This window comes from Macrobrachium nipponense, chromosome 18 (genome assembly GCF_015104395.2).
Source record: "Macrobrachium nipponense isolate FS-2020 chromosome 18, ASM1510439v2, whole genome shotgun sequence".
Taxonomy (NCBI): Eukaryota; Metazoa; Arthropoda; class Malacostraca; order Decapoda; family Palaemonidae; genus Macrobrachium; species Macrobrachium nipponense.
In genome coordinates, this window is record NC_087211.1 from 24,743,643 (window position 1) to 24,770,391 (window position 26,749).

The window sequence follows — 26,749 nt, forward strand, 5'->3', positions numbered from 1 at the left end:
GGAGCTTATCAGTTGGAGCATTTTTGAATGAAAAACTGCCTCTTTGTTCCGCCATTGCCAACTGACCTGGAAAACTTGAAACATCGAATAACAACAGCGATCAATTCAATTGATCCTGATGTGCTTCAACGTGTTTGGGAAGAATACTCATATCGTATTGATGTTGTTCGTGCCGCAAGGGGGGCCCATATTGAGCATTTGTAACATGTGAAATAAAACTTGACTGTTAGTAGAATACTTGTATTATAAGTTTTATTTTTTGCTATTTTTCCTTCATAAAATATTTAATCATGTAATAGGGTCATTCTTTTTTAATCACCCTGTAGTTTTAGTATGAGGATTTAAGGTATAGTTTTGTTTGAACTACTAAATTAGGCAGTGGACTGTTAAAATAAGCGGTTATAAGCATTTTAGTTTAAAGGGTACAGGGTATAAATATACTTTATAGAAAAAATATGCATTTACATATATATATATGTATAAATAACTTATAGAAAAAACATGCATTTTTACAATATAGTGTACATATATAGATAATATATATATATACTACTATACTATATATATATATATATATATATATATCTATATATATATATAATATATTATAGACATGCATTTACATATATGTGCATATATATATATATATATATATATATATATATATATATATATATATATATATATTATATATATATGAGTTTCTTTTATATCAGTGTACGCTTGGATGCTTTTATCCATTATCTCGGTGAGCTACTGTATTATGTGTGACACAACTGTATAAATGGTCATGATGATGTCAGGTACATTAATAAAAGATATATAAGAAAAGAGTAAAGGAAGTATTTTACTCATTTAAAAAAGATTTTACTGTCACAAACCAAGTGACTATATGTACTAGTATATGTTCTGCTAAAGAACATTTATACGCATACAGGATGAATTTCAGTTTTTTAAAACCTTGACTTTTTCAAAACCACAGGCTATATATTATCCTTCGGAAGCAAAACCTTTACAAGTGAACTTTCATCAATATTCAAACAAACATTATTTTTACATACTCTTGCTGTTTTCCTATTTGTAAATCTAAAGATAAATAAGGTTTAAACAATTATGATAAGGAAGAGTAAATTTAAAAAGGCTAACTACAACAGTAGTTGGGAAAAACTCTCTATCACTAGGTTTGTAAAATGTTCTAAAGTGTCCACAACAATATAATTACTAAAAGCTTGTGTAAAACTTTAAGAAAACTTTTGAACCCTTCTCTGGGTTCATCTTCAGTCCAGATGAGTAATTTACCATAAAATGTACTGAGGTAAACATGAAATTCAAAATACAGTCACTGAAGAGTGTTGACACTAGTAGTTAGCTGGTAGTTAGCTAACAAATAGACAACGTGATGAGGAAAGAAAGCAGTTATTCTAACTGGGTGATCTCCCCTCCTATACAGGCATTCTCCGCCTTACAATGGGGTTAGGTTCCAAAAAACCCATTGTTTGTTGGAAAAATTGTACCTCAAATATAGACTAGCCTACAGTAGGGTAATCAGTACCATCTATACATATGGGGTAGCCTAGCCTACACTACACAGTATACTGTATACGTGTACGGTATAGTAATTATCAATATGTATGTACATATCAGCTAATTCTCTAGGTTCAATGTAGAGAGACTTATGATGATGAAGTATTACAAAGAGAAATTGAATAACACTAACAAGTTAGCCCAGCAATCACTATGGTATATTGCATACATAGTATACAGTAGCCTAGCTAACAGTATACTACTCTATAAATATACGGTATAGTAATTATTAATAGCAGCTAATTCTGGAAGTTCAGTGCATTCTGACATATGATAATTCAGTACAAAAAGAAACTGAATAACACGAAACAAGAATCAGACTTGTACTGTAAGTTGTATCCCCTAAGATTCAGTCTGACATCGGCATAATTGAACGGTCAGGCTGTTGATGGCAAGTATAATTATAAAATACAAATGTAACGAATATGCATCTTTTCCATGAATCTTTTAAATATATATATGCATCTTTTCCATTGTTATGCAACAATTACAAATATAATTTGTTATTAAATCGTAATTTAATTATAAAAATTAAAATATTATTATTCGGGCACGACTGAACAAGCTATCGTCTTCATCATGTGAAGGGCTGGCTGTTACAGACTTCAAATAGACAAATAGACATGGGTACTGCCACTGTATCATGTAAAAAAAAAAAAAAAAAAAAAAAAAAAAAAAAAAAAAAAATCCTGTAATACATTTTTCATACACATTTTAAACTTAAAAGCATGAAAACTTATAACAAAAAGCTGAGGTTTCATTAACAAAATAAGTTGTAATTAGCTCCCAAATTAATAAAATATAACCATGTAGAGGCATGGCACAGAAGGTTTGAAACAGTTGTCGAACAATACCATATGGGAGTATTCTCGATGATCAGGGAATTTATAAAAGATCCTAACACAGACCAGGAGATACAGTGTTTAACTTTAGGGACTTAATCAAGGAAAAAGATGAGAAAATAGGCTTGCAAATGTTTCTCAAGGAAAAAGATGAGAAAATAGGCTTGCAAATGTTTCAAGTAGAGAGGGAGCTGTCACTTTAAATGATTATATAAGAGGAACTGTTCATAATTTCCATCTTGGTTCTGCAATCGTTATCCAGGCACGCAAGCGCAACTTTGTTTCTTCTCGCACTAAAAAACATCAGCGACATCTCAGAAATTATTTTGTCACTTTGACATAATTTTTGTACCATTTTATATTAGCCATTACATGGAGTATTATATATGAAAATGTGTGCAATTTCATGCAGAATACAATAAAAAACAACTCATGGTTGTAGTTTTTATCAGTTTTGAAATATTTTCATATAAATAACGATGTGCCAAAATTTCAACCTTCTGTCAACTTTGACTCAACCAAAATGGTTGAAAAATGCAATTTTTAGCTAAAACTCTTATATTCTAGTAATATTCAACCATTTACCTTCATTTTGCAACAAATTGGAAGTCTCTAGCACAATATTTCGATTTATGGTGAATTTATGAAAAAAACTTGTTCCTTACGTCCGCGCGGTAACTTCTGAAAAAATCATAATTTTTTCGTCCGATTGTCGTAATGTTTGCACCTTTTTAAACTAGCCGTTACATAAAGTTTTATATATGGAAATGTGCGCAATTTCATGTAGAATTAAACAAAAACAACTCATGGTTGTAGCTTTTATCAATTTTGAAATATTTTCATATAAATAACGATAAGTGCCAAAATATCAACCTACTGTCAAATTTGACTCGACTGAAATGGTAAAAAAACGCAATTGTAAGCTAAAACTCCTAAATTCTAGTAATATTCAATCATTTACCTTTATTTTGCAACAAATTGGAAGTCTCTAGCACAATATTTCAATTTATGGTGAATTTATGAAAAAAAAAATAAATTTCCTTACCTCTGCGCGGTAACTCTTCCAAAAAAAATCAGAAATGTTTTCGTCCAATTGTCGTATTGTTTGCACAGTTTTAAATTAGCCGTTACATAATGTTTTATATATGGAAATGTGTGCAATTTCATGTAGAATACAATGTAGAATACAACAATAAACAACTCATGGTTATAGCTTTTATCAGTTTTAAAATATTTTCATATAAATAACGATAAGTGCCAAAATTTCAACCTCCGGTCAACTTTGACTCGACCGAAATGGTAAAAAACCCAATTGTAAGCTAAAACTCTTATATTCTAGTAATATTCAATCATCTACCTTTATTTTGCAACAAATTGGAAGTCTCTAACACAATATTTCGATTTATGGTGAATTTATGAAATAAACTTTTTCCTTACGTCCAGGCGGTAACTCTTCCGAAAAAATCATAAATTTTTTTGTCCGATTGTCGTAATGTTTGGTGTCACATTATTGTCTTAAAAGCTCCACCCAACAATATTTATATCCTGATTTGAAAATCACCAAAATGTATCAACTTTATACCAAAGACAAGACAACAGTGGAAATGATGTTAGCTTTCCTTTTCACAGCAAGATATTCAAAACTCAAGTAAAAATCTCATGTACCCAAAAAGCACCAGTGTGGTGTGTGTGTGTGTGTGTGTGTGTGTGAAGCATTCCGGAAAGGAAATAAAGATGAATGAGAGAAATTGAAATTTCAATATGAAATACGTATAACATAAAAAGATTTAGTTAGAGAAATAAAGAAAACAATAAAAAAGAGGGCTAAGTCGAATAATGAACTAATTGCTACTAATTTCGACCCAGAAATAATAATTACATTTGCCTAAATCTCTCCACAACGAACTCTTTTACCAAAGAAAACTGTCATGCTATAATCTTAACATATATAATTCAGGAAATACAGTTCTACAAATTTTTAAGGTCAGATTCAATAAACTTACTGGTAAATCTTGGCCTAATATATGAGAGAGAGAGAGAAGAGAGAGAGAGAGAGAGAGAGAGAGAGAGACGAGAAGAGAGAGAGAGAGAGAGAGAGAGAGAGAGAATTTCCTCTATCTCTTTATTTATCATCTCTTCTCATTAAATAAGTTAAAAAAGCAAAAGAGAACGATAAATTATTGTTAGTAACATTATAAATGCTACAGCTATACACAACATAACGAAAAATGTTGTTTTGCTACAATAACCGAACCGAATTTGATAATAACAAAGTTTTGCTTGCATTTCAGCCATCGGACAAAAGTAAAAAGTAAAAAATTACCTTAGTTATGTTACAAATGATGTTAATTAAGTAGAACCGAACTTAAATGTTTTTGCATAATACCTTTATTTGCTATGGAAAAAATATTGGCAAGCAATACAGTACTGCTAAATTTAAGCTGCAGTTGTAGCTGAACCTGAGAAAAAAAAAAAAAATTTCACAATGGTAATGACTATAAATTATCATGAATCAGCAACATGGATAAAACGCAACCGCAATTAACCCTTTAACGCCGAAGGGTATAATAAAAATTGTCTCCTGTATGCCAGCAGCGTTCGCGAGTGAGCTCCAAAGCGGAAAATATATATTTTTTTTAATATCACAGCGCGCTTAGTTTACAAGATTAAGAGTTCATTTTTGGCTCCTTTTTTTGTCATTGCCTGAAGTTTAGTATACAACCATCAGAAATGAAAAAAAATATCATTATCATATATAAAAAATGCAATATATGACAGAGCAAAAACAAAATCTCATATATAATTGTATTTAAATCGCACTGTGAGCAAAACGGTTAAAGCTAATTACTAAATTTTTTTTCATTATATTGTACACTAAATTGCAATCATTTTGGTATAAAACACATTGTAAAACGATCAAAGCAACACAGAGAAAATATTATCACAAAATTATGCATGAATTTGTAACACACGGAGGTAAAACTTTTTTTTTTTAATTCACCATAAATCTAAATATTGTTCTAGAGACTTCCAATTTCTTTCAAAATGAAGATAAATGATTGATTAATACTATACTGTAAGAGTTTTAGCTTACAATTGCAGTTTTCGACCATTTCGGACGAGTTAAAGTTGACCGAATGTCGAATTTTTTTTATATATTTTTTTATATGCAAATATTTTGAAAATGAGAAAAGCTACAACCTTCAATTATTTTTTTTTATTCTACATAAAATTGCGCACATTTTCATATATAAAACTCTATGAAACGCCTAATATGAAACGAAGCAAATATTACGAGAATGCGGCGTACGCATTTCAGAGATTTACGGCGGAGAATCTGCGTGTGGAGGGAAGGAAAGTTTTTTTTTAAATTCACCATAAATCTAAATATTGTGCTAGAGACTTCGAATTTGTTTCAAAATGAAGATAAATGACTGAATATTACTAGACTGTAAGAGTTTTAGCTTACAATTGCGTTTTTCGACCATTTAGGTAGTCAAAGTTGACTGAACGTGGTTTTTTTTCTATTTATCGTGATTTATATGCAAATATTTCAAAAATGAGAAAAGCTACAACCTTCAATTATTTTTAGATGTATTCTACATGAAATTGCACACATTTTCAAATATAAAACTTTATGTAACGGCTAATTTAAAACGGTGCAAACATTATGACAATCGGACGAAAAAATTTCTGATTTTTTTCGGAAAAGTTATCGCGCGGACATAAGGAAAAATATTTTTTTTCATAAATTCACCATAAATCGAAATATTGTGCTAGAGATTTCCAATTTGTTGCAAAATGAAGGTAAATGATTGAATATTACTAGAATATAAGAGTTTTAGCTTACAATTGCGTTTTTCGACCATTTCGGTCGAGTCAAAGTTGACAGAAGGTTGAAATTTTGGCACTTATCGTTATTTATATGAAAATATTTCAAAACTGATAAAAGCTACAACCATGGGTTGTTTTTAGTTGTATTGTGCATGAAATTGCGCACATTTCCATATATAAAACTTTATATAACGGCTAATTTAAAATGGTGCAAACATTACGACAATCGCACAAAAAAATTTATCGGAAGAGTTACCGTGCGGACCTAAGGAAATTTTTTTTTCATAAATTCACCATAAATCGAAATATTGTACTAGAGACTTCCAATTTGTTGCCAAATGAAGGTAAATGATTGAATATTACTAGAATATAAGAGTTTTAGCTTACAATTGCATTTTTCGACTATTTCAGTAGAGTCAAAGTTGACCGAAGGTTGAAATTTTGGCACTTATCGTTATTTATATGAAAATATTTCAAAACTGATAAAAGCTACAATCATGAGTATTTTTTTGTTGTATTTTACATGAAATTGTGCACATTTTCATACATAATACTCCATGTAACGGCTAATTTAAAATGGTGCAAAAATTATGTCAAAGTGACAAAATAATATTGAGATGTGTCACCGATACTTTTTAGTGCGATAAGAAAGAAATTCGTGCTTGTGCACCTGCGTAACAATTGTAAACAAAATAACTCCTTGATCCGTGAGCTCCCAGCATCCCCCAAGGCGCGTGATTCAAAAGTATTCGCCTGGTAGGCCTATAAGTATTTTTCCATGAATTTTTAAAAAAAACTTTTTATAGACGTTTAATACGTCCAATCGGCACCCGACAAACAATTTATGTCGACGTATAATACGTCCAATCGGCGTAAGAGGGTTAGGCTAACCCCTTTTCCTCCATCTCTTTGGCTATCCCATCTTCTAATTAAGTTAAAAAAGTAAAAGTGAATGCTAAAAGTATCATTATTAATGTTATACATACTTGATGCGTAAATCCATACAGCCAGAACAGCTGATTTGCTATGAACAACCAAATAAAATAACAACTGCGGTTTGCTTGCATTTCAACCTTGTACGATAGTAAAAAATTACTGTAGTTATGTTACAAATGTCATTAAGTAGAATAGGACTGATATATTTTTACATTACTACAGTATATCCTTATTTGCTTTGAAGAGAAGATCGGCAAGGGCATATAAGTAGTACAGGCGGTCCCCGGGTTACGACGGGTCCGGCTTACGACGTTCCGAGGTTACGACGCTTTTTCTTAAATATTCACTGAAAAATCCGCCCTGGGTTACGACGCTTGTTCCGAGGTTACGACGCTGACGCATCTGACGCTCCGAGTTTACGACGCTTTTAAAAAACACATACTATGATAAGATAAGAATCCTTTATAGTTTAGCACAGTTTCTCTCTCTCTCTCTCTCTCTCTCTCTCTCTCTCTCTCTCTCTCTCTCTCTCTCTCTCGTCTCTCTCTTCTCTTCTCTCTCTCTCTCTCTCTGTACTACAAAGATGTATGTTTTTTAGTATGATAAATAAATGATTTACTATTTACAAATATTAATTAATTTTAATTTATACAGCAATAATATCAATTCATTAAAGAAAATACCATAGTAGAAGTTAGTAAGATTTTTAGCTTATATTTAAAAATTATGGAAGAATGAAGGAAATCCCAGTCTTCTTGAAGTAACTTCCAGTAACCTTTTTGAGATCCAGGTACTAAAACTGTCAGCTATATATCAAGTTCTGTGACAGCCAAGAGGGGGATGAGCTGGGGGAGAGCTGCAGTGTTGCAATCACGTGGTCCTGACATTTCCCCCCCCTTTCTCTCTCTCTCTCTCTCTCTCTCTCTCTCTCTACTCTCTCTTCTCTCTCTCTCTCTCTCTCTCTCTCTCTCTCTCTCTCATTTACTGAGATTCGAGATTTTTTATGTACTTGTACTATTTGTTTTTAATACTTTCAAATAATAATAATAATAATAATAATAATAATAATAATAATAATAATAATAATTATAATAATAATAATAATAATAACTGTAATTACAAAATTCATATGTGATAGTTTATTTTAAAGAAATACAATACGTACTAATCTATCCATGTCACTTTTAATTAAGGTTAACTCTCTCTCTCTCTCGTCTCTTCTCCTCTCTCTCTCTCTATCTCTCTCTCTCTCTCTCTCTCTCTCTCAACTCTCCTCTCTCTCTCTCTCTCTCTCCTCTCTTTTGCCACACAATAATGTGTCATACATAGTGGTAACTCCCTCCCTCTCTTTCGCTGGAAGCGTTATAAACAGAGAGAGATAAACACACTCTCTCTCTCTCTCTCTCTCTCTCTCTTTCTTTTACCGAGATGAAAGAATTTTTATGGTACTAGTATGTAAAATGTTTATTGATAATTTCAGTTATTTAATAATAATAATAATAATAATAATAATAATAATAATAATAATAAAACTTTAATTACAAAATTCATAATGGTCGTATTTTAAAGAGATGAAAATGACCTTTCCATTTCACTTGTAAGGATAATTCCTCTTTCTTACTGAGATGAGAGAATTTTTATAGTAGATGCACGTGTTTATTATATTTTTTTTCAAAATAAATAATAATAATAATAGAAGTAGTAATAATACGATAACTAATGTTCAAAAAAAAATTCTTCCCTTTGTCTTTTCTGTATCAATTTCCCCACCTCAACTCGAGTGACACTCGAGCTTAACAATGCCATACAATGGTCAACGAATTTAATGGTTTTATGTAATCTCTCTCTCTCTCTCTCTCACTGAGATGAGATTATTTTCATGGACGTGTATGTAATAAGTTTATCATTAACATTTTCCAATAATAATACTATAAGTACAAAATTCATATCTGAGTATTTTAAATACAATAATCATTCCATTTCTCTCTTTTAAATACTGTAAGGACAACTCTCTCTCTCTCTCTCTCTCTCTCTCTCTCTCTCTCTCTCTCTCTCTCCTCTCTCTCTCTCTCTCTCTCTCTCTCCACAAGATACTTGTCATACATTTGGTGTTTCTATTTCTTCCTTTTATCTCTCTCGCTCTCAGCAAAAGAATTGATAGACAGACAAACATAATTGCACAGTCCTCTCTTTCTCTCTTCTCTGGAGAAATATATGTATTTATCTCTCTCTCTCTCTCTCTCTTGTATTTTAATGAAAATATAGAGTAATTTGTGAATACACAGTGTTGCACATGAAAAAAAGTAAATTAGTGATAATTTTAGAGATACGGCCCTAAGAAAAATTGCAAATTAGTAGTGAAATTTTCCCTGTGGACATGTTTTCAAGAACGTTGTTCCGGCTTACGACGATTTTCGGGTTACGACGCGTCTTAAGAACAGAACCCCCGTCGTAACCCGGGGACCGCCTGTACTGCTAAATTTAAGCTGCAAGTTGTAGCTGAAGCTGAGGAAAGAATGTTCATCTGCTAGTAAATATTATCGTGCACTGGTTATATGGATGAAATACCTGCAACCTCGACCGTAAATAAAATTTGGGAGAAATGTGTTTTAATCAAAACTATTTGGCATGAAAGAACAGTAGTATACTTGACTGTAAACAAAATTTGAGAGAAGCATGTTTTAATAAAAACTTTGGCATAAAAGAACACATTTTACTGTTTTCACTCTGATAAAAGATAAATATGTAAAGCTCATAGTATTCTGATTAAATCAAGTGATAATATCAAACGCACTATGTTGATTTTTTAACGCAATAATCATATCCTCAGCACCATCCACTAATGAGGAAAAAAAAAACAATTTTGTTCAGAACAATACGTATTCAAGAGATATTTCAACTTGAAAACACTTTGTATAATGTAAAATAACCTTGTTCTATATCAATGGAGTAGGCTATCTAGAGATTCATTTACGCTAACTAGAAGCAAGAAAATCGCTCTGATTTGAGTTCAATACAGCAAAATAAACTTAACTCTCAATCACCCTCAGCTGATTTCCAAACCAAAACATTGATTGCTGTTCCTATTTTATAATACAATAGTAATATGAAAATACATACAATAGTATTGGATGCAGTGAAGTGAAGCATAACTTTGTGCAAAAAAAAAAAAAAAAAAAAAAAAAAAAAAAAAAAAAAAAAAAAAAAAAAAAAAGTTTCTGAGGTCTGAACGAATTACTTGTTTTTACTTTAATTTAAATGGGAAAAGTTTAGTTACAATTTCTTTGAGTCACGAGCAGCGTCCTATAACAAATTAAGTTCGTAAACCAAGATGCAGTGGAGCCTCCTTATTCGCATTCTCTGGATTCGCAGACTCTCACATTCACGGATTTCTTGCTGGAACATTTCCAACCATTATTCGCGGAAAATTCGCCTAATCACGTTATTTTTTCTATGAGAAATATCCATAAATTCCTGTTTTTTTTTTTTTTTTTTGCATCAATTTCATCATAAAATGCATTTTTGCAATAAAACTATTAAAAAAACAGGTATAATAATTTGTAGAGGATTTTTCTCAAGTTTTAACAAACAAAATGTTATTGTTATAATACAATTAAGTTTGTTCATACTTACCTGGCAGATATATATATAGCTGTATTCTCCGAAGTCCGACAGAATTTCAAAATTCGCGGCACACGCAGTGCGGCCGGTGGTGGTACCCATTCCCGCCGCTGGGAGGCGGATATCAGGAACTATTCCATTTTCTATTCATATTTTATCAGTGCCACTGTCTCCTGAGGTGGTGGGTGGGCACTTTAATTATATATATCTGCCAGGTAAGTATGAACAAACTTAATTGTATTATAACAATAACATTTTGTTCATGAAACTTACCTGACAGATATATATATAGCTGAATCCACCTTCGGATGGTGGAAGAGACAGAATAGGATTTTTGGGAAAACTAAATTAGTTGATGATATACATCTTGGTTCCTCACCTGTTAGCATAGCCGACTTCGTGATTACTGTCCCACTAAAGTCTGCTTCTGCGTTACTAGAGTTGCAGCGAGGTAGAGACCTGTAATGCTGGTGCGCTCTAGATGATCTGTCAACAGGGGCGTGACCACAATGTGACTAGACCATATGACCATACTTCTGAGGGCAACGAAGCTAAAACCACCACCTGACCTAACCTATTAAAGTTAGTTCCATAACTTCTAGGCTAAAGAAAAGGAACGCGCCTCAAGCGACCAACCCTTCAAGTTAAAAGCACACCTATCCTTTTCTATAGGATAGGATTCGTGTTGCTTGCTGCCCCCAATAATATATCTACGGATATGTATGTCCTAGCGACTTACAGATCTCAAATGTCGTCTTCACATCCCGTCGGGAGTGTGAAGCGAACACAGAGTTGCTTCGCTAAAGCGTGGCACTCAGGATGTTACTGAGTGTCATGCTCTGTTGAATACTTCCCGAGGCCGCGCCCTCACCTCTTGAGCATTCATATTAAGAAAAAATCTCAATCTTTTATGCAAACATAATGAATGAGACTTCTTAAAAGAACTCCTTGACTATAATGCCAGGGTGTTCTTGGACATGAACCAGTCTGGTTCTTTTACGGACACACCGCAGATTGTCCGTTGACCTCGACTTACTATAGGTTTTTATTAAGAGAATTAAAACTTTGAGAGACCCGACAGGGCACAGGACACTCTAATGCCTTTGCCCAATAATTTGTGCCATACCCTTGGTCTCCAACCTTCGGGTCAAGGGTTAGACAGGTTTTCGTCTTATCAAGAAAACGGAAGGCTTAGAGGACAGACCGCATTATGTCCTTTAAAGCTAAAACCTCTGATGATAGCTAAAAGCTCACTAACCCTCTTTTGCCGTGGCTAGAGCGGTTAGAATGTTAGCCTTTCTGGTCACGTGTATTAAGTTCGCAGAAAGGATAGGTTCGAAATGCTTTTGGCATCAGAAACTCAGACTACGTCTAAGTTCCATGCCGGAACCTGCGATCCAGAGAATTTCAAGATCTCCCCAGACCTCAAAGATCGTGAAGCTTTGTTGTTTGACAGAACCGAATCTCTGAGCCTAGAGGCCGTCAACAACATATTTGCATATTCTTACAATAGTTAGGACTTCTATCTTATCTCGTACTTCATACGGAAGATGAACCATAAAGAAATTCACAGAGGTCGAGTTGGAGGAACAGTCATTTCCCTTCACTATCCAGAAACTGGCCCGCTCCGATTGAACACTGAAAATAGGCAGCACTGCTTTGCCTTGGCCAAGAGACTGCCATTAATCTAGAAGATCTTATCGCTTCTCGATAGTCTGAACGCCTTCAGACTCAGAGAGGAGAGATATTAGATACTTCACTAAGTGACGAAGTTAGATTACACCGATTCTCTCGGGAAGGGTCTTTGGACAATTCTCTGAATTACCTGACCTCTGTGAATCCAACCTCTTAGGCCAACATGTGGCGACTAAAGCTAATCCTCTAGGATCATGAATAAGGGAACAACTTAAGAGGAAGCTCCTTCGTCTTCAAAATTACGAAAAACTTAACGAAGGACGCCCTCAGTCTCTCCTCACTTTCGAAATACTTCTAAGTGAGGATTACTCAGACGTCAGTAGTTGTTGCCTTCCTTCGATCAGAGAAGACCCGCACGGACGTGCACTAGTTTTAACGAACCTCTTGAGGACCGTTACGTTCCGTGCCAAGCCCATAACCAATTCTCTGTTCTTGAGCTATGAAAGAGCTGAGAAATTATCCGAGATGATTTGGGTGGGCCACTCGATCCAAACTCACCCTTCGAGGAACTGGAGAGCACAATTTGCTTCCATTCTTTCAGACAATGTGCCAGAACATCTGTTTCCTCTGTTCGGATGTCTGGCACCCTCTCGCTATCACCCGAGGTGATCCTCAAGCCGTTGAGAGAAAATTAGAATTATTACAAGATCTTTGATCTATTCCAATTTCTTCGTGAGGAAAAATTTTGAGCGTCTGAAATTGCTGTTTATTCAGGGAAAACAAGCTTCTCCAGCGAGGAAAATGGTCCCCAGCAAACTCATCCATTCCCTCACTCAGCCTGCTTCCTTCCCTAAATAAGGCTGCCACTTTGCATAAGAAGGAGGGAGATTATTATAGTGCTATGCCACGGTAGATTCGTACAGAAGATCTGTTACCGTGTGCGGTAAACCCGCACCGAACAAGTATAAGAGATATCTTGTTGAAATTTTCTAAGTAAACGGAAGGCATGTTCATTCATGATTACTAGAAATTTCCTCAACCCGAGGCTCTAAAATCCATGATTGTATTGCAGAGAGACGCAACCACGCGCATGACACCGAGCTAGCCGGTACTGCGTAGATCACATCACAGTAACAGCAGCCTTGTTCATCGTCTCGCACTATCTGCCTGAGTTGCCAGCTACTCCTTTTACGAAGGGATAGGTATGAAATTATCGAGCAAAAGGAACTCTCAAGCAGGCCATATTTAAACGAAACAAAATTCGCTAAATACAGATCTGAGTTGGTGTTGTCGTAACAATACCTGAATAGTTATTCTTACTCCGAAAAACTCTTGGAAGGTTGAAGGGAGTGTCAAATAAATACATTAGAACAACAGTTCTTTCGGCTTCTATCCGCAGAGGTAAATACTATATGCGTATATGACTTGACCCATGCGTTAGCAAAATGACGCAAAGATAAACTACGTAAGTATTGTAGTAATTTGAACATCGAATTCTCTACTACATCTTCCTCGACGAGGAAGAGAGAAAGAAAGGAAAACGACTGTCCACGTTCTAATGAATGAGACTTTTTAAAAGAACTCCTTGACTCTTTGCCAAGAAGAAAAGGGAGTAATATTCGAATAGAGATCATCAAGAGAGAACCGAGGATCGAAAAGGACCGTTCAAAGTTTCTTATGATATTGGACATAAGACTTCCTGGATCTAGTCTACAAGTCTTTTTCTTACTCCCCGATGAGCCTCTGAAAAATGAATGAGAGCTCTTCGAAATTTGTTAATGAGTTTATCCGCTTAAACGATAAAAACGTTAAAATCTATGTCAAGAGACTACCCCATTTATGAGGGGTCCCCCACTTAAATGACAAAACGTTTAGTATCTTGACAAATGGGGAAACGTCCTTACTAGACAAAACTATTAGCACTTTGCTAATAGGGGAAAACCCTTTAACATGACGGAAGTCACCCAGGAATCCGAGTATATAATCTTCCCGATTCTCAAGAGAATCGATGAAGAGGAAGAGGGATCGAAGAAAAACTTCGGGTATGTCTCTCCGCTAACTCCGAATCCAAATTTTTAAAAATTTCTGTAAAGGAATGTACTGTGGAGAGTCCTGAAAAAACCTCCTCTTGACGAGCGTTTATAAAGCGTCAAGCGTCCTAAGAAACGTCCTGAACAGCAAATAAAACGCCTTCTACAAGTCTTTTCTCTCGCAAAGCGTCCTGCCGAGCTTCCACCGAAGCCAAGCGTCCTGGCGAATGATGCACAAAAAAGCGTCTCAAAAGCGTCCTGGAAAGCGTCCTGCTGAGCGTCCTGCCGAGCGTCCTCAAAAGCGTCCTGCTTAGCGTCCTGCTGAGCGTCCTCAAAAAACGTCCTGCTTAGCTACGAGCGTGTCTGAGCAGAGAACACCAAGTCTTCTGAACGACGTTTCAGAGAGGAACTCGTTGAGCGCCTTGATGCATGCAAGGCCCGCCAAGAGGCGTCCTGGCGAGCGACCTTGCCAACATCTCCATGGAGAGCCGCACGCTGCTCCTGAAGAGTGTGAACACTAAAGGAAGACGTATGGCTTTCGTCTTCCGCAAGGTGCTTGCCGAAGCGTCCTGGAGAATGTCTCTACTTATAGGACGTCGAGCACCTCCAAAAGCTTCCTCACGTCTAAATTGCCCTTCTTATGCCGACCAGAGGACATAAGTTGTTTGACTGTGCAAAGCAGCTTGCCGGCCGTCAAACTTATCAGCTTGCTTTTCGAAGTAAGCGAACGTTACATAACGTATACGGAGCGCCATGAAGGAGAGGAGACGAATACTGAGTTGCTCCTCCAAAAGGTGGAATCAGAATGTCCTTGATTACCAAATTCTTTTGGAATGCTAGCGAGGTTTGAAACAGCTCTAACTTCATGAGCGTTCACTCGCAGGAGGCTCAAATCACTCTTCTGGCAAGATGAATGAACCTCCTTAATAATGTACAAGTGATATATACCATGAGCGTTCATATACATGAGCGTTCACTCGCAGGAGGCTCAAATCACTCTTCTGGCAAGATGAATGAGCCTCTTTAATAATGTATAAATGATGTATACATGAGCTTCACTCTCAGGGGGCTCAATCACTCTTCTGGCAAGATGAATGAGCCTCCTTAATAATGTATAAATGATGTATACATGAGCGGTCACTCGCAGGAGGCTCAAATCACTCTTCTGGAAAGATGAATGAGCCTCCTTAATAATGTATAAATGATATATACATGAGCGTTCACTCGCAGGAGTCTCAAAATCTCTTCTGGCAAGATGAATGAGCCTCCTTAAATGTCCCTTAGAAAAAGAGCCAGTGCATTCTTCTAAAAGGGTAAATGTGGTCTCTTTACTCCTCATCCTCTCGTGACGAGAGAGAGGACGTGAAGCGTCCTCTTCTCTAAAGCTTCTTTAGGGGGGTGCGAGTCCTTCCGAGAGCCCCAACCCCTGTGTGGGGAGGATGCCTCGGAGGCCGAGAAACAACCCTTGAAGCTTCGTGCACGTGCTCGATCTTCGCAGCCTGGGAAGCGACAACAGGACCTGCCGAAAGGAAGCCAGATCAGCATGAAAACCCGTAACCCTCCTTCGGCTTTGACATGCCCTCTCCCTGGTTTCTGGGAGTCCGACAGAGGTCTAGGCCTAGAGGCGTTATGGGGCCGATCTGACGTTCCCTCCTAACGAGAGAGAGGACGTGAAGCGTCCTCTTCTCTAAAGCTTCTTAGAGGGCGCGAGTCCTTCCGAGAGCTCCAACCCTTGCGCGGGGAGGACGCCTCGGAGGACGAGAAGCAATCCTTCAAGATTCGTGCGCGTGCACGATCTTTAGCAGCCTGGAAGCGTCAACAGGTTCTGCCGAAGGGACGCCAGATCGGTGGGGAGCCCCCGTAACCCTCTTGCGGCTTTCGACATGCCCTCTCCCTGAGTCCTGGGAGTCCGACAGAGGTCCAGGCCTAGAGGCATTATGGGGCCGATCTGACGCCCCCTCCACCACAACACAAGGGCACTACACTTCACAACACTGATTGGAGAGCGAGCACTTTAGTCTAAGATTACTTGATGTAATCCTCTAGCAGACACTTCTTCTAGGCCCGTAAGCCATACCACAGGGTTAGGCAAAATAAAATCTACAGGAGGTTAGAAGGTTCATTATTTCTAACTTCTGTTTACTGTGGAGGAAAACTCCTGATTCTAACACGCTCTAAAATGCGTACATGAATCCTACTTCTTCCGTAATCAGTCACACATTACACTAATTACATTGAACTTATGCAAAGAAAACAAGTAAACGCCATATACACTAAGCGAGTGTCTACCGAAAGTTCCGGTAGCTTCACCATCCCCCATGCAGACAACAAAATCTGAAACTAGGCTAACTAGCCTCAGACATCAAATGCAATGAAAAATTTACGATAGCGTATGCCTAGCCACAAATCCAAGTCAATAATCGTAAGAATAATTAGGATACTTAAGCGGCTAATGAAGTTTCAAAATCCTAGGCGGAGGTCTGTAAACAGTTGTTTACCGACCGGCGACAGAAAAAATATGAATAGAAAATGGGAATAGTTCCTGATATCCGCCTCCCAGCGGCGGGAATGGGTACCACCACCTGGCCGCCCACTGCGTGTGCCGCGAATTTTGAAATTCTGTCGGACTTCGGAGAATACAGCTATATATATATCTGTCAGGTAAGTTTCATGAACAAAATAGCAGGTTTTAAGCATTTTGATAGGGGTTCCAACTAGTATTCGCAGGTTCTAACTATTTGCTGGGGGGTCTCGTTCGCATCCTTCGCAAATACGGAGGGACCACCATACCACCACTACAAAGGAAATACTGCTGGCCTTTTAGTAAATGTCAAGGCTTGTAAGTCAGGCATGATTGGGAACTACAATCATAGCTATGTTTAGTACACAGGAAGTTAGGCTAACCCGATTTACCATTTTTGTAACTTCAAATTATCAATCAATGTTGATAAAGTCATTGACTTGTGAGTTTCAATAACAAAAATGTCTTAATATTAGCATTAATGCTATCTCTTTGCCAAACATGAAAAAAAATTACAGCACAGTAATATAAGCCAACCTAATGAAATTTTAAGGAATAAAAGTTTTTACTGGATCTTAAAACTATGTACTTAGCTTTAAAATAGTCATCATGATGTGGTATTTGGAGCAAACACAGTGACAGACTAGAGTTGTAATGAGGAAGACAGCCAACATATGCACTATTGTTAAATCTGTGTGAGTAGGATGAAGGAAAATACTGAGGTAGTAATTGTAGTACAGGAGATCGAGCTCACCTGTCCTAAGTCCTTTATGCCCTACCAATGTGCCAACTAGCACTATTCTTACTGAGACCAACTATAAGAGAATTCTTTGAGATTGGTTGGTCTTGTCCTATGGAGCCCTGAGGGACCATGAGAGTGTAACTCCTTTGAGGATGAATGGCAACTACACTAAAAATTTTTTTTATTTTTTTGGTTGATTTTCAGTTTTATTTTTGTTAATACTTTCTGAAGCTTTATTGATTTCTGAATTTACATGTTAAGCCTTATGTAAGCAAAGAAGACTCTTGTACACCTATGGTAACAATGACATATAAATATCAGTAGGGTACAATGTAATAACAGACCCTAGCAACTAAAAAATTCTAATAATCCACTTACTTTGTTGAAAAAGCTTGTTGGTTTTCCATCAGTAAAATTGGCATCCACTTCATCTCGACTACCACGTCTCCTTGGTCTATCCACATACATTGATGGACCTTTAGCCAGAAGATATTTAACACATTAAATAATACTTACAAAATGTCAAGCACAAATGTTTTCATGTGACCAATAATCCATTATACATTAAAATTTTACTCTAAATGCATAAATACAAGTTATTAAACTATCTTGCTCTGATTATGCACTGCAGTGGGACTTTCTAGGTTTGGAATACATACTCTGCCATTATGTTTATTCAACCATTAAATATTAAGTTTTTCTCTGACAGTTGTACACATGTGCACATATCAAATGTATAATTTTTCTCTATGCATCTAGTTTTATTTTTTCTAGACTAACAGCTTTCAAATTTACACTATTCACTATTTTAGAGCTGTTTGTTTAATGACATATCTCCTACTACAGAACATGTGACAAAATGCATAATACATTTCTACATCTATTAATCCTTGGCAAATCTAATAGACCAATTATAGATAAAACATCATTATTCTTTCAATGTTTGCTATAAATTTATTTTTTATGATACCACATACAGCTGGATTATGTTGTTTTAAACTGGATACCTTTACTATTTTATTATATTCAATATGGAAAACAGCAACAAGTAAAAATGACATAAGCCAAATTTCCAATGTATGTGGATATTTAAATAGTATCAAAATCTGAACGGTTGGGAAAAAGAAGTCATTTGAAGTCATTAGAATCTCAAATGGTTAAAATCAATGTTAAAATCAATGTCTGCTGACAAGTGAAAATAGAATTCTATGGAAAATAAAAATCCACAATTTACCTGCATCTTGCTGTGACTGCTGTGGAGTAGTAGGAGGTTTTCCAACAGGGTATGCAGCCTGTTGCACTCTCCTTATACTTCGAACAAACCCTGTCCGGCTGTTTTTCTGAAAATAATGAAGTGTCATTAGCCAACATACAGTTCATGTCACCTGATTTGATATTTATTAAGCCTTGTGATTCTACTGGTACAGTAATCAAGTCAAAAGGACCTAACTTGTACCAAAGCTGCAGGTCTGGTACTTTTCCATCAACACTCCCTGTAAATATATACATACAGTATATAATCAGTTTCTGTCGTAGGGGTATCTTTTTATGATGCAGGTTACGAGCCCACACCAAACCCTCCCCATTTATCCGGGCTTGGGACCGGCATGGCAATAAGTAGTCATGGCTGGGTGTTAGGTTATAAGAGAAGTAACAGCAAGCCTTGGTTTAGTGATGAAGCAAAAGTTTTAAGTGAAGAGCAACAAAGGTTGAGAGTTCAAATGGACGATGAACAAGACCTAGAGAAGAAACAACAACTAAAAAGACGAAGAAATAGAAAGCTGAGAGAACTAAGTGATAGGATGAAGCATGACCAAAACATGTTTTGGAAAGAAAGAGCTACCGAAGTTGAAGTAGCTATGGAAATTGGCGAGAGCAGGGCTATGTTTGCAGCTGTGAGATTCTTGAGGAACGCAAGCCAGAAAAAGTTTGGAGGGAGTGATGGCATGTTGGATGAAGATGGGAACTTGGTCACAGACGAAATGGAGAAAAGGAATCTGTTTGCAAGGTATTTTGAAAGACTCCTAAATGTTGATACTACCGGTAGGGATGAGTGCATTGCAGATTTAAACGAGGCTCTGGAGGTACAAGAAGAAGACATTAGTGCAGAAGAGGTGAAAGAGGCCTTAAAATCTGTAAAAAATGGAAAAACTGCTGGCGTGTGCGGGATAACTGCAGAGATGCTAAAAGCAGGAGGACGAAGGATGATAGAGGCATTAAGAGTTGTTTTTAGCATAGTTTGGAAAACAGAGGTGGTACAAGTGATTGGAAAAAGGCAATTGTGATACCAAAAATATATAAAAATAAGGAAGCAAAAGGGAGTGTGGTAACTATCGGGGCATAAGTTTACTGTCAGTCCCAGGGAAGATATTCATGAGAGTAATACTTAACAGAATAAGACCTATAGTAGAAGAGAAACTTAGAGAACAGCAGTGTGGTTTTAGAAGTGGGAGGTCAACAGTGGATCAAATTTTCACCTTAAGACAGATAATTGAGAAGAGATGGGAGTATGCAAAGCCAATATTCTGTGCTTTTATAGACTTGGAGAAAGCGTATGATTCAGTATGGAGGGATGGAATGTGGAGAGTGGCAGAACACTATGGTATACCACTGAAAGTGTAAGGATACTAAAGAACTGGTACCAAGGAGTGTGCAGCTGTGTACAGCTGGATGGACAGCAAAGTGACTGGTTCCCAGTTGGAAGTGGGCTAAGACAGAGATGTGTTATGTCACCCACCTTGTTTAATGTATATATTGACCATATAATGAGAAGAGTGATGGAGAATGAAAACAGAGGGGCTAGTATTGGTGGAGAAGTTTTTATGGATTTGGACTTTGCTGATGATGTTGCGTTGGTTGCTGATACGTGGCTGGTGCTGGTAGGTATGGTAATGAGGATGGAGACAGAGACACAGAATTTTTGGCTTGAACATGCAGCACAAAGAAGCGAGATCATGGTTGTGAGTAAGGATGATGATTGGGTGCACATGGAGGATATGACAATCAGAGGACAGGAACTCAAGCAAGTTGAGAAGTTTGTTTACTTGGGAAGTGTGGTAACAGCAGATGGGAGGCAAATTAAAGATATACAAAGAAGAAAACTAGTAGCAGCAAGAGCTTTTGAGGTTCTGAGAAAAAATGTTTGGTCGAGGCATGAAATCAGCTTGAGAACTAAGATGAAAATATTCAATGCAGTAGTACTACCAGTCCTGATGTATGGCTCGTCCACCTGGGCACTGACCAGAACAGAGGAGAAAAAGTTGGATGCTTTTGAGATGAAGCTGCTGAGAAGAATACTTGGCATTAAATGGGATGATTATGCTAGAAATGAAGACATCAGGGTGAGATTGAGGCAAAGGCCAGTCAGTACCAGTTTGAAGAGGGGAAGGGATGAAATGGTTTGGACATGTTGAGAGGATGGAAGAGAATAGAGACCCCAGGAGAGCACTGAGAGCAGTACAAATAGGAAGAAGACTGCTGGGTAGACCAAGAACGAGGTGGATAGACATAATTGTCAGGGATCTTGAGGATGAAATCCAAAACTTAGAGGAAGCGAGGGAAATGGCTCGGGATAGAGACAGATGGAGAGGAACTGTATCAACCTTATGCCACTGGCCAGTGGCAGGAAGATAAAGTAAGTAAGTAAGTATATAATACGACTAACTCCGTACTGCTGGCTATTACATAAGGTGTGTACAGTCGGCCCACAAACTATTGGCATAGTTTCTTAATTCATTGCTAGTTAAGGAAATTTTGCCCTAGGCAGGTGCCAGATTATTTACTTATCCATAAATAAACTTCTTTCCCACTGTTATCCCTATATTAACCCTTAAACGCTGAAGCGGTATTTTAAAAATCGTCTCTGTATGATGGTGGCGTTCGTGAGTGAGCGCCGAAGCGGAAAAATTTTTTTTCTTCAAAAAATCACAGCACTCTTAGTTTTTAAGATTAGGAGTTCATTTTTGGCTCCTTTTTTTGTCATTGCTTGAAGTTTAGTATGTAACCATCAGAAATGAAAAAAAATATCATTATCATATATAAATATTGGGATATATGACAGTGCAAAAAAAAACCATTTCATATACAGGCAGTCCCCGGCTTACGACGGTTCCAGCTTACGACGTTCAGAGGTTACGACGCTTTTTCTTAAATATTCAATGGAAAATCCGTCCTGGGTTACGACGCTTGTTCCGAGGTTACGACGCTGACGCTTCCGACGCTCCGAGTTAACGACGCTTTTAAAAAACGCATGCTATGATAAAAATCCTTATAGTTTAGCACAGTATATAATAAAAATAGTTTTTGGTTAGATTACAACAAAAATTTTGAGGTTATGATGATTTTCAACACTTTTTTTTTTCGTATTTTTTGAATTTTTTAGTGATGCCGCATATGCTGAACTAGTTTGCGGATGCAATGAATACACTACTTGTGATGCGCAGTTTAAAACAGTCCAAAAGCGCAAATAATGAAAAAATCATTGCTGTTTCCAGTACATAATTAAAAAACTAAGTTTCTGGTTAGATTACAACGCAAATTCCAAGGTTACGACGTTTTTGTTATGCTTTTTAACGATACCTCATACGCAGAACTAGTTTTTGAGCAGAGGCGCATAATTAATTAACGCTATTAAACTGTATGGAAATTGAAATTGACGAACAACGACCTCAAACGGTCGAGGACGCTAAGTGTAACAATACCAAAGGACGCCACTTCAATCGCATGCCTGCCTGAAGTTCAGTCGGTTGTGTGCTAAGACGTTGCTGATTTTCCTTGCCATTTTTGCAAATTTACAATGGCTCCTAAACGCCAAAGCTTAAAGTACTTCCTCCGATGATAGTTCACTCCAAGAAGAGGAAGGTCATCACGATGGAGGTAAAATATGACGTGGTGAAGCGTTCGGAGAAGGGAGAAACTAACACCGAAATAGGCCGTTCTTTAGGCTTGAGCAGGACCACGGTGGTAACCATTGTGAAGGACAAGGAACGTATTCTGAAGCACGTTAAGGATGCTGCACCGATGAAGTCAACGGTGATAAACGAGAAGCAACGTAGCCAGAGCATTGTTGAAATGGAGAAATTGCTCATGATCTGGCTGGAGGACCAGAACCAGCAACGTGTTCTGGTGAGCTTAAGTGTGATCCAGGAGAAGGCTAGAGCGCTGCATGAGGCAGTAGTGAAAAAGTTTGGCGAAGGCAGTGCTGGTGGTGAATTTTCCGCGAGTAGAGGTTGGTTTAACCCTTTTAAGGCTCGTGCAAATTTGCATAATGTGAAGCTGCAAGGTGAAGCTGCTAGTGTGATAGCGAAGCAGCAGGTAGTTTTCCTGGTGGTTTGGCCGAGATAATTTAAGGATGGTAGGCTTTTTTACACGGCTGACCAAGTCTTTAATGTGGATGAGACTGGAGTATTTTGGAAAAAGAATGCCAAATCGAACGTACCTTTCCAAAGGAGGAGAAGTCAGCACCTGGCCATAAAGCTGAAAGGAGCGACTGACTTTGCTGTTTTGGGGCCAATGCAAGTGGCGATTTGAAACTGAAGCCCTGCTGGTGTATTTGGCCGAGAATCCCAGGGCATTCAAGGGCATTTTCAAGAGTCAAACTCCCTGTGATTTGGAAATCAAATAAGAAGGCTTGGGTTACCTTGATGGTCTTCGAAGATTGGTTCAATGACCATTTCGTGCCAGCAGTGGAACGGTATTTGACTTCGAAGGGTCTGCCTTTTAAGGCCCTCTTAGTCCTGGACAATGTCCCTGGTTACCCTTCAAATTTGAGCGACATGCACCCTAAGCACCCTAATGTGAAGGTGGTGTACCTCCCACCCAATACCACATCGCTGATACAGCCAATGGACCAGGGAGTAATAGCTAATTTCAAGGCTTACTACCTTAGAAGGACCATATGTTTTGCTTTGAGGGCCATAGAAGCTAACAAGGAGTTGACACTGAAGCAATTCTGGAAGGGCTACAACATTGCTGATGCAGTGAAAAATATTGCAAGTGCTTGGGACGAGGTGAAGACGACCACTTTAAATGGGGCCTGGAAGAAACTGTGTCCACAGTTTTTGCACAGTTTTGAAGGCTTTGACCAGGCAGAAGACGTCGAGACTGTGACGAGGAAGATCGTAGGGCTAAGCAAGAGGCTGAAACTAGATCTTGAACCGGATGATGTAACAGAGCTGCTGGCATCCCATGGAGAGGAATTGTCTGCAGAGGACTTACTTGAACTTGAACAGCAAATGATTGAGGAAGAGGAGGCGGCACCAGAGCCAAAAGCCAGGTCATTAACTGTGAAAGGCTTGTCAGAGGGTTTTACTCATCTGGAGAGAGCCTTGGCTTTCTTTTGAGGCAGAAGACCCTAACGTTGCAGGTCTGACAAAATAAAACGTGGAATGTTAGACTTAGTAACTTTCTACAAGGAGACCCTGAAGGAGAAGCAGACGAAGAGAAGTGTGCAGTCCAGGCTTGACACTTTCTTTCACAAGTCTCCAGTACCACCACCTCCCACTCCTAGTCCTGGTAAGGAATTCTGAACTGTTTTACTAATTTATGTGTTTACATAGTGTACATACTAAAATGTGTTAATTTTTTAATGTAACAACTAAATGTAAGAGTAAATTGTAACTTCATTAAGTTTTCATAATTTGTAATTTTATTGCGAGTGGGTGACAAGTCCGGATCCCCCTGTCACCGTGACAGTTCCAGATCTCCCCCTGTACTACCTGTGACAGTTCCAGACTCCCTGTACCTGGACCCTCTGACAGTTCCAGATCCCCTGTACTGGACCCTCCTGTACAGCCCGTCACCTGTACGTACAATCAGGTAAGCAATTTCATTTTTCTCATTTTCATGTTGGAAATTGTTTACACCCTACATACATACGTACACTAACTTACATAGTGGTACAATGTGTTTGATGTTGCATAACTTTTTTTTTTTTTTTTTTTTTTTCATTTTTTTATTTCAGACCCCTTTGATAGTGACAGCGACCCAGATGACCCTGAGCCTTTCCATGGTTTTTGATGCCTCGCCCTATTCATCAGGTAAGGAATCCTTAACAAATTTGTATAAAATGTTTTTTATAAATTGCTAATAGAAATTTTATTATAAGTTGTACATATGCTACAGTTACATCCACCTTATATTTATGTACCCTATCATTCTTTCCAGATCTAGAGTTCCCTCATTAGTTGATACGAGTAGTATCACCTCTCCAGAGCCCAAATCAGTTGATACGAGTAGTATCACCTCTCCCATTCCTTCAGGTAAAAGAATTCTTCATTTTTATATTGTAACATACATATTACACACTACATATGTTCAAACAGTAATAAAACATGTGCAGTAGTTACAGTAGTAACTCTATCATTTTGTTTTATATTTTTTATCATTCCAGACTCCTAAGCACCTGCCCATCCCAACTCCATAGCCAGCCACCCACTCATCTACCATATGCCCATCCCAGTAAGCAGCCAACCACTAGAATTTGGTAAGGACATTTTTTTTTATTAATGTGTTATTATTACATATGTAATAACCCATGGTTTTTTTTTATGTATGTAACATACATACATAATCATATGTATTACATTATCATTCCAGACTGGCATGCACCTGTGACTTACATAAACCAGACCTCTACATAGCCTACATGTCTTCATTTTGCTGAAGGTAAGGAATTCTCAGTTGTGTTTAATGTTTGCATAAGTACAAATAAATTTTGTACACCTAAGTGGTTACATACTGTCCTTTAATATTAATTCTTCATTCCAGACTGCCCATCATCCTAGCCTGTTATCTGTGATAAAGCACACTGAAGTTAGGTTTGGAATGCATCCTTATCATGAATGCTCTACACCTCCACCTCCATCTCCCACAACCTAGGTAACAGCTTTGAGACTCACTAAAAGTTGGTAAGTTATGTAAGGAATTTCTAAATTAAGTTTTATACTACATGTTACTGTATATACTTGAGTAACGTGCGATCTCCCATATCATGCGACCCCCAAATTTTCACCAATAAACAGTGGTTTTGTCATGTATCTCATGTATCATGCGAGTTCCTTTTCCGAGAGCGTCAGTTCATAAGGTTCGTGGTTTAGCGTGCTAATGGCCGAGTCATTCAGATGTGTGCTGCTGCTAGTCAAGTTATGGTAATTTTCTTACTAATCTCGAAAATTGAATAGAAAATCTCAAGATTAAAAAAGAATCCCAAGATAATAAAATAATTATAAAAATAACACGCCTTGGAGTCCTCTCTCTCTCTCTCTCTCTCTCTCTCTCTCTCTCTCTCTCTCTCTCTCTCTCTCTCTCTCTCTTCTCTCAGGAAAAAATCCTGTATTTGAGTCTTTCACCAACGGGTATCAGTAAATGTGTAGACATTGTGTGCGTGTTTAAAAAAAATGTGTAGTACACACATTCCGATGTTTCTTTGTTTTGGAATTTTCAGATTTCGGAAATGTGAGGTCAGGTCGATGCATAATCAAACAAACATCACTACTGCAGCAAAAAAAAAAAAAAATTTTCCCTTTATGTTTTCATTATTGTTATTTATTAAATTACAGTTTATTAAATAAATATAATATAATACTGTTAAATGAATGTGAGATAATTAAGATCACCTATAATAAAATAGTGGGACAATTAATACCATATGTTCACTAATAGCTATTATTTTCAACAAAAACATTCCGTAAAACGCAAAAAATATATGTACATAACAATCAAAATATAATAATATTTTGCAGTTCAACTTGTGAATTTTAACAATAAGTATGACTATATATAATATATTTCACCATATCGATCTTGAAGTTGAAGTCGTAAAATTTTGAGGATGGTCAGGGAAAAGGATTTGTACTTTGTGATTACATATTGCTACAACACCATGTGGTATTTTAATACCACTATATTGATGACGCACCGCTACGACACACTGGTAGTTTTTCATACCACTATACATTAAAGTTAAAATGATCATATTATATTGTTTCACGAGGAAATAATTATA

The 26,749-nt window shown here is 37.1% G+C and overlaps 1 protein-coding gene across 1 annotated transcript in view; it reads right to left on the reverse strand.

Annotated features, from left to right (window-relative positions):
- The window catches only part of LOC135196929 (protein deltex-like), a 333,013-nt gene that overhangs the window by 128,167 nt on the left and 178,097 nt on the right, over positions 1-26,749 (reverse strand). The window contains exons 6-7 of the mRNA XM_064223767.1: positions 18,980-19,085; positions 18,124-18,221 (exon numbers count right to left, since the gene is read on the reverse strand). Coding sequence (XP_064079837.1) covers positions 18,124-18,221; positions 18,980-19,085 — 204 coding nt within the window. The remainder of the gene's footprint in view (positions 1-18,123; positions 18,222-18,979; positions 19,086-26,749) is intronic.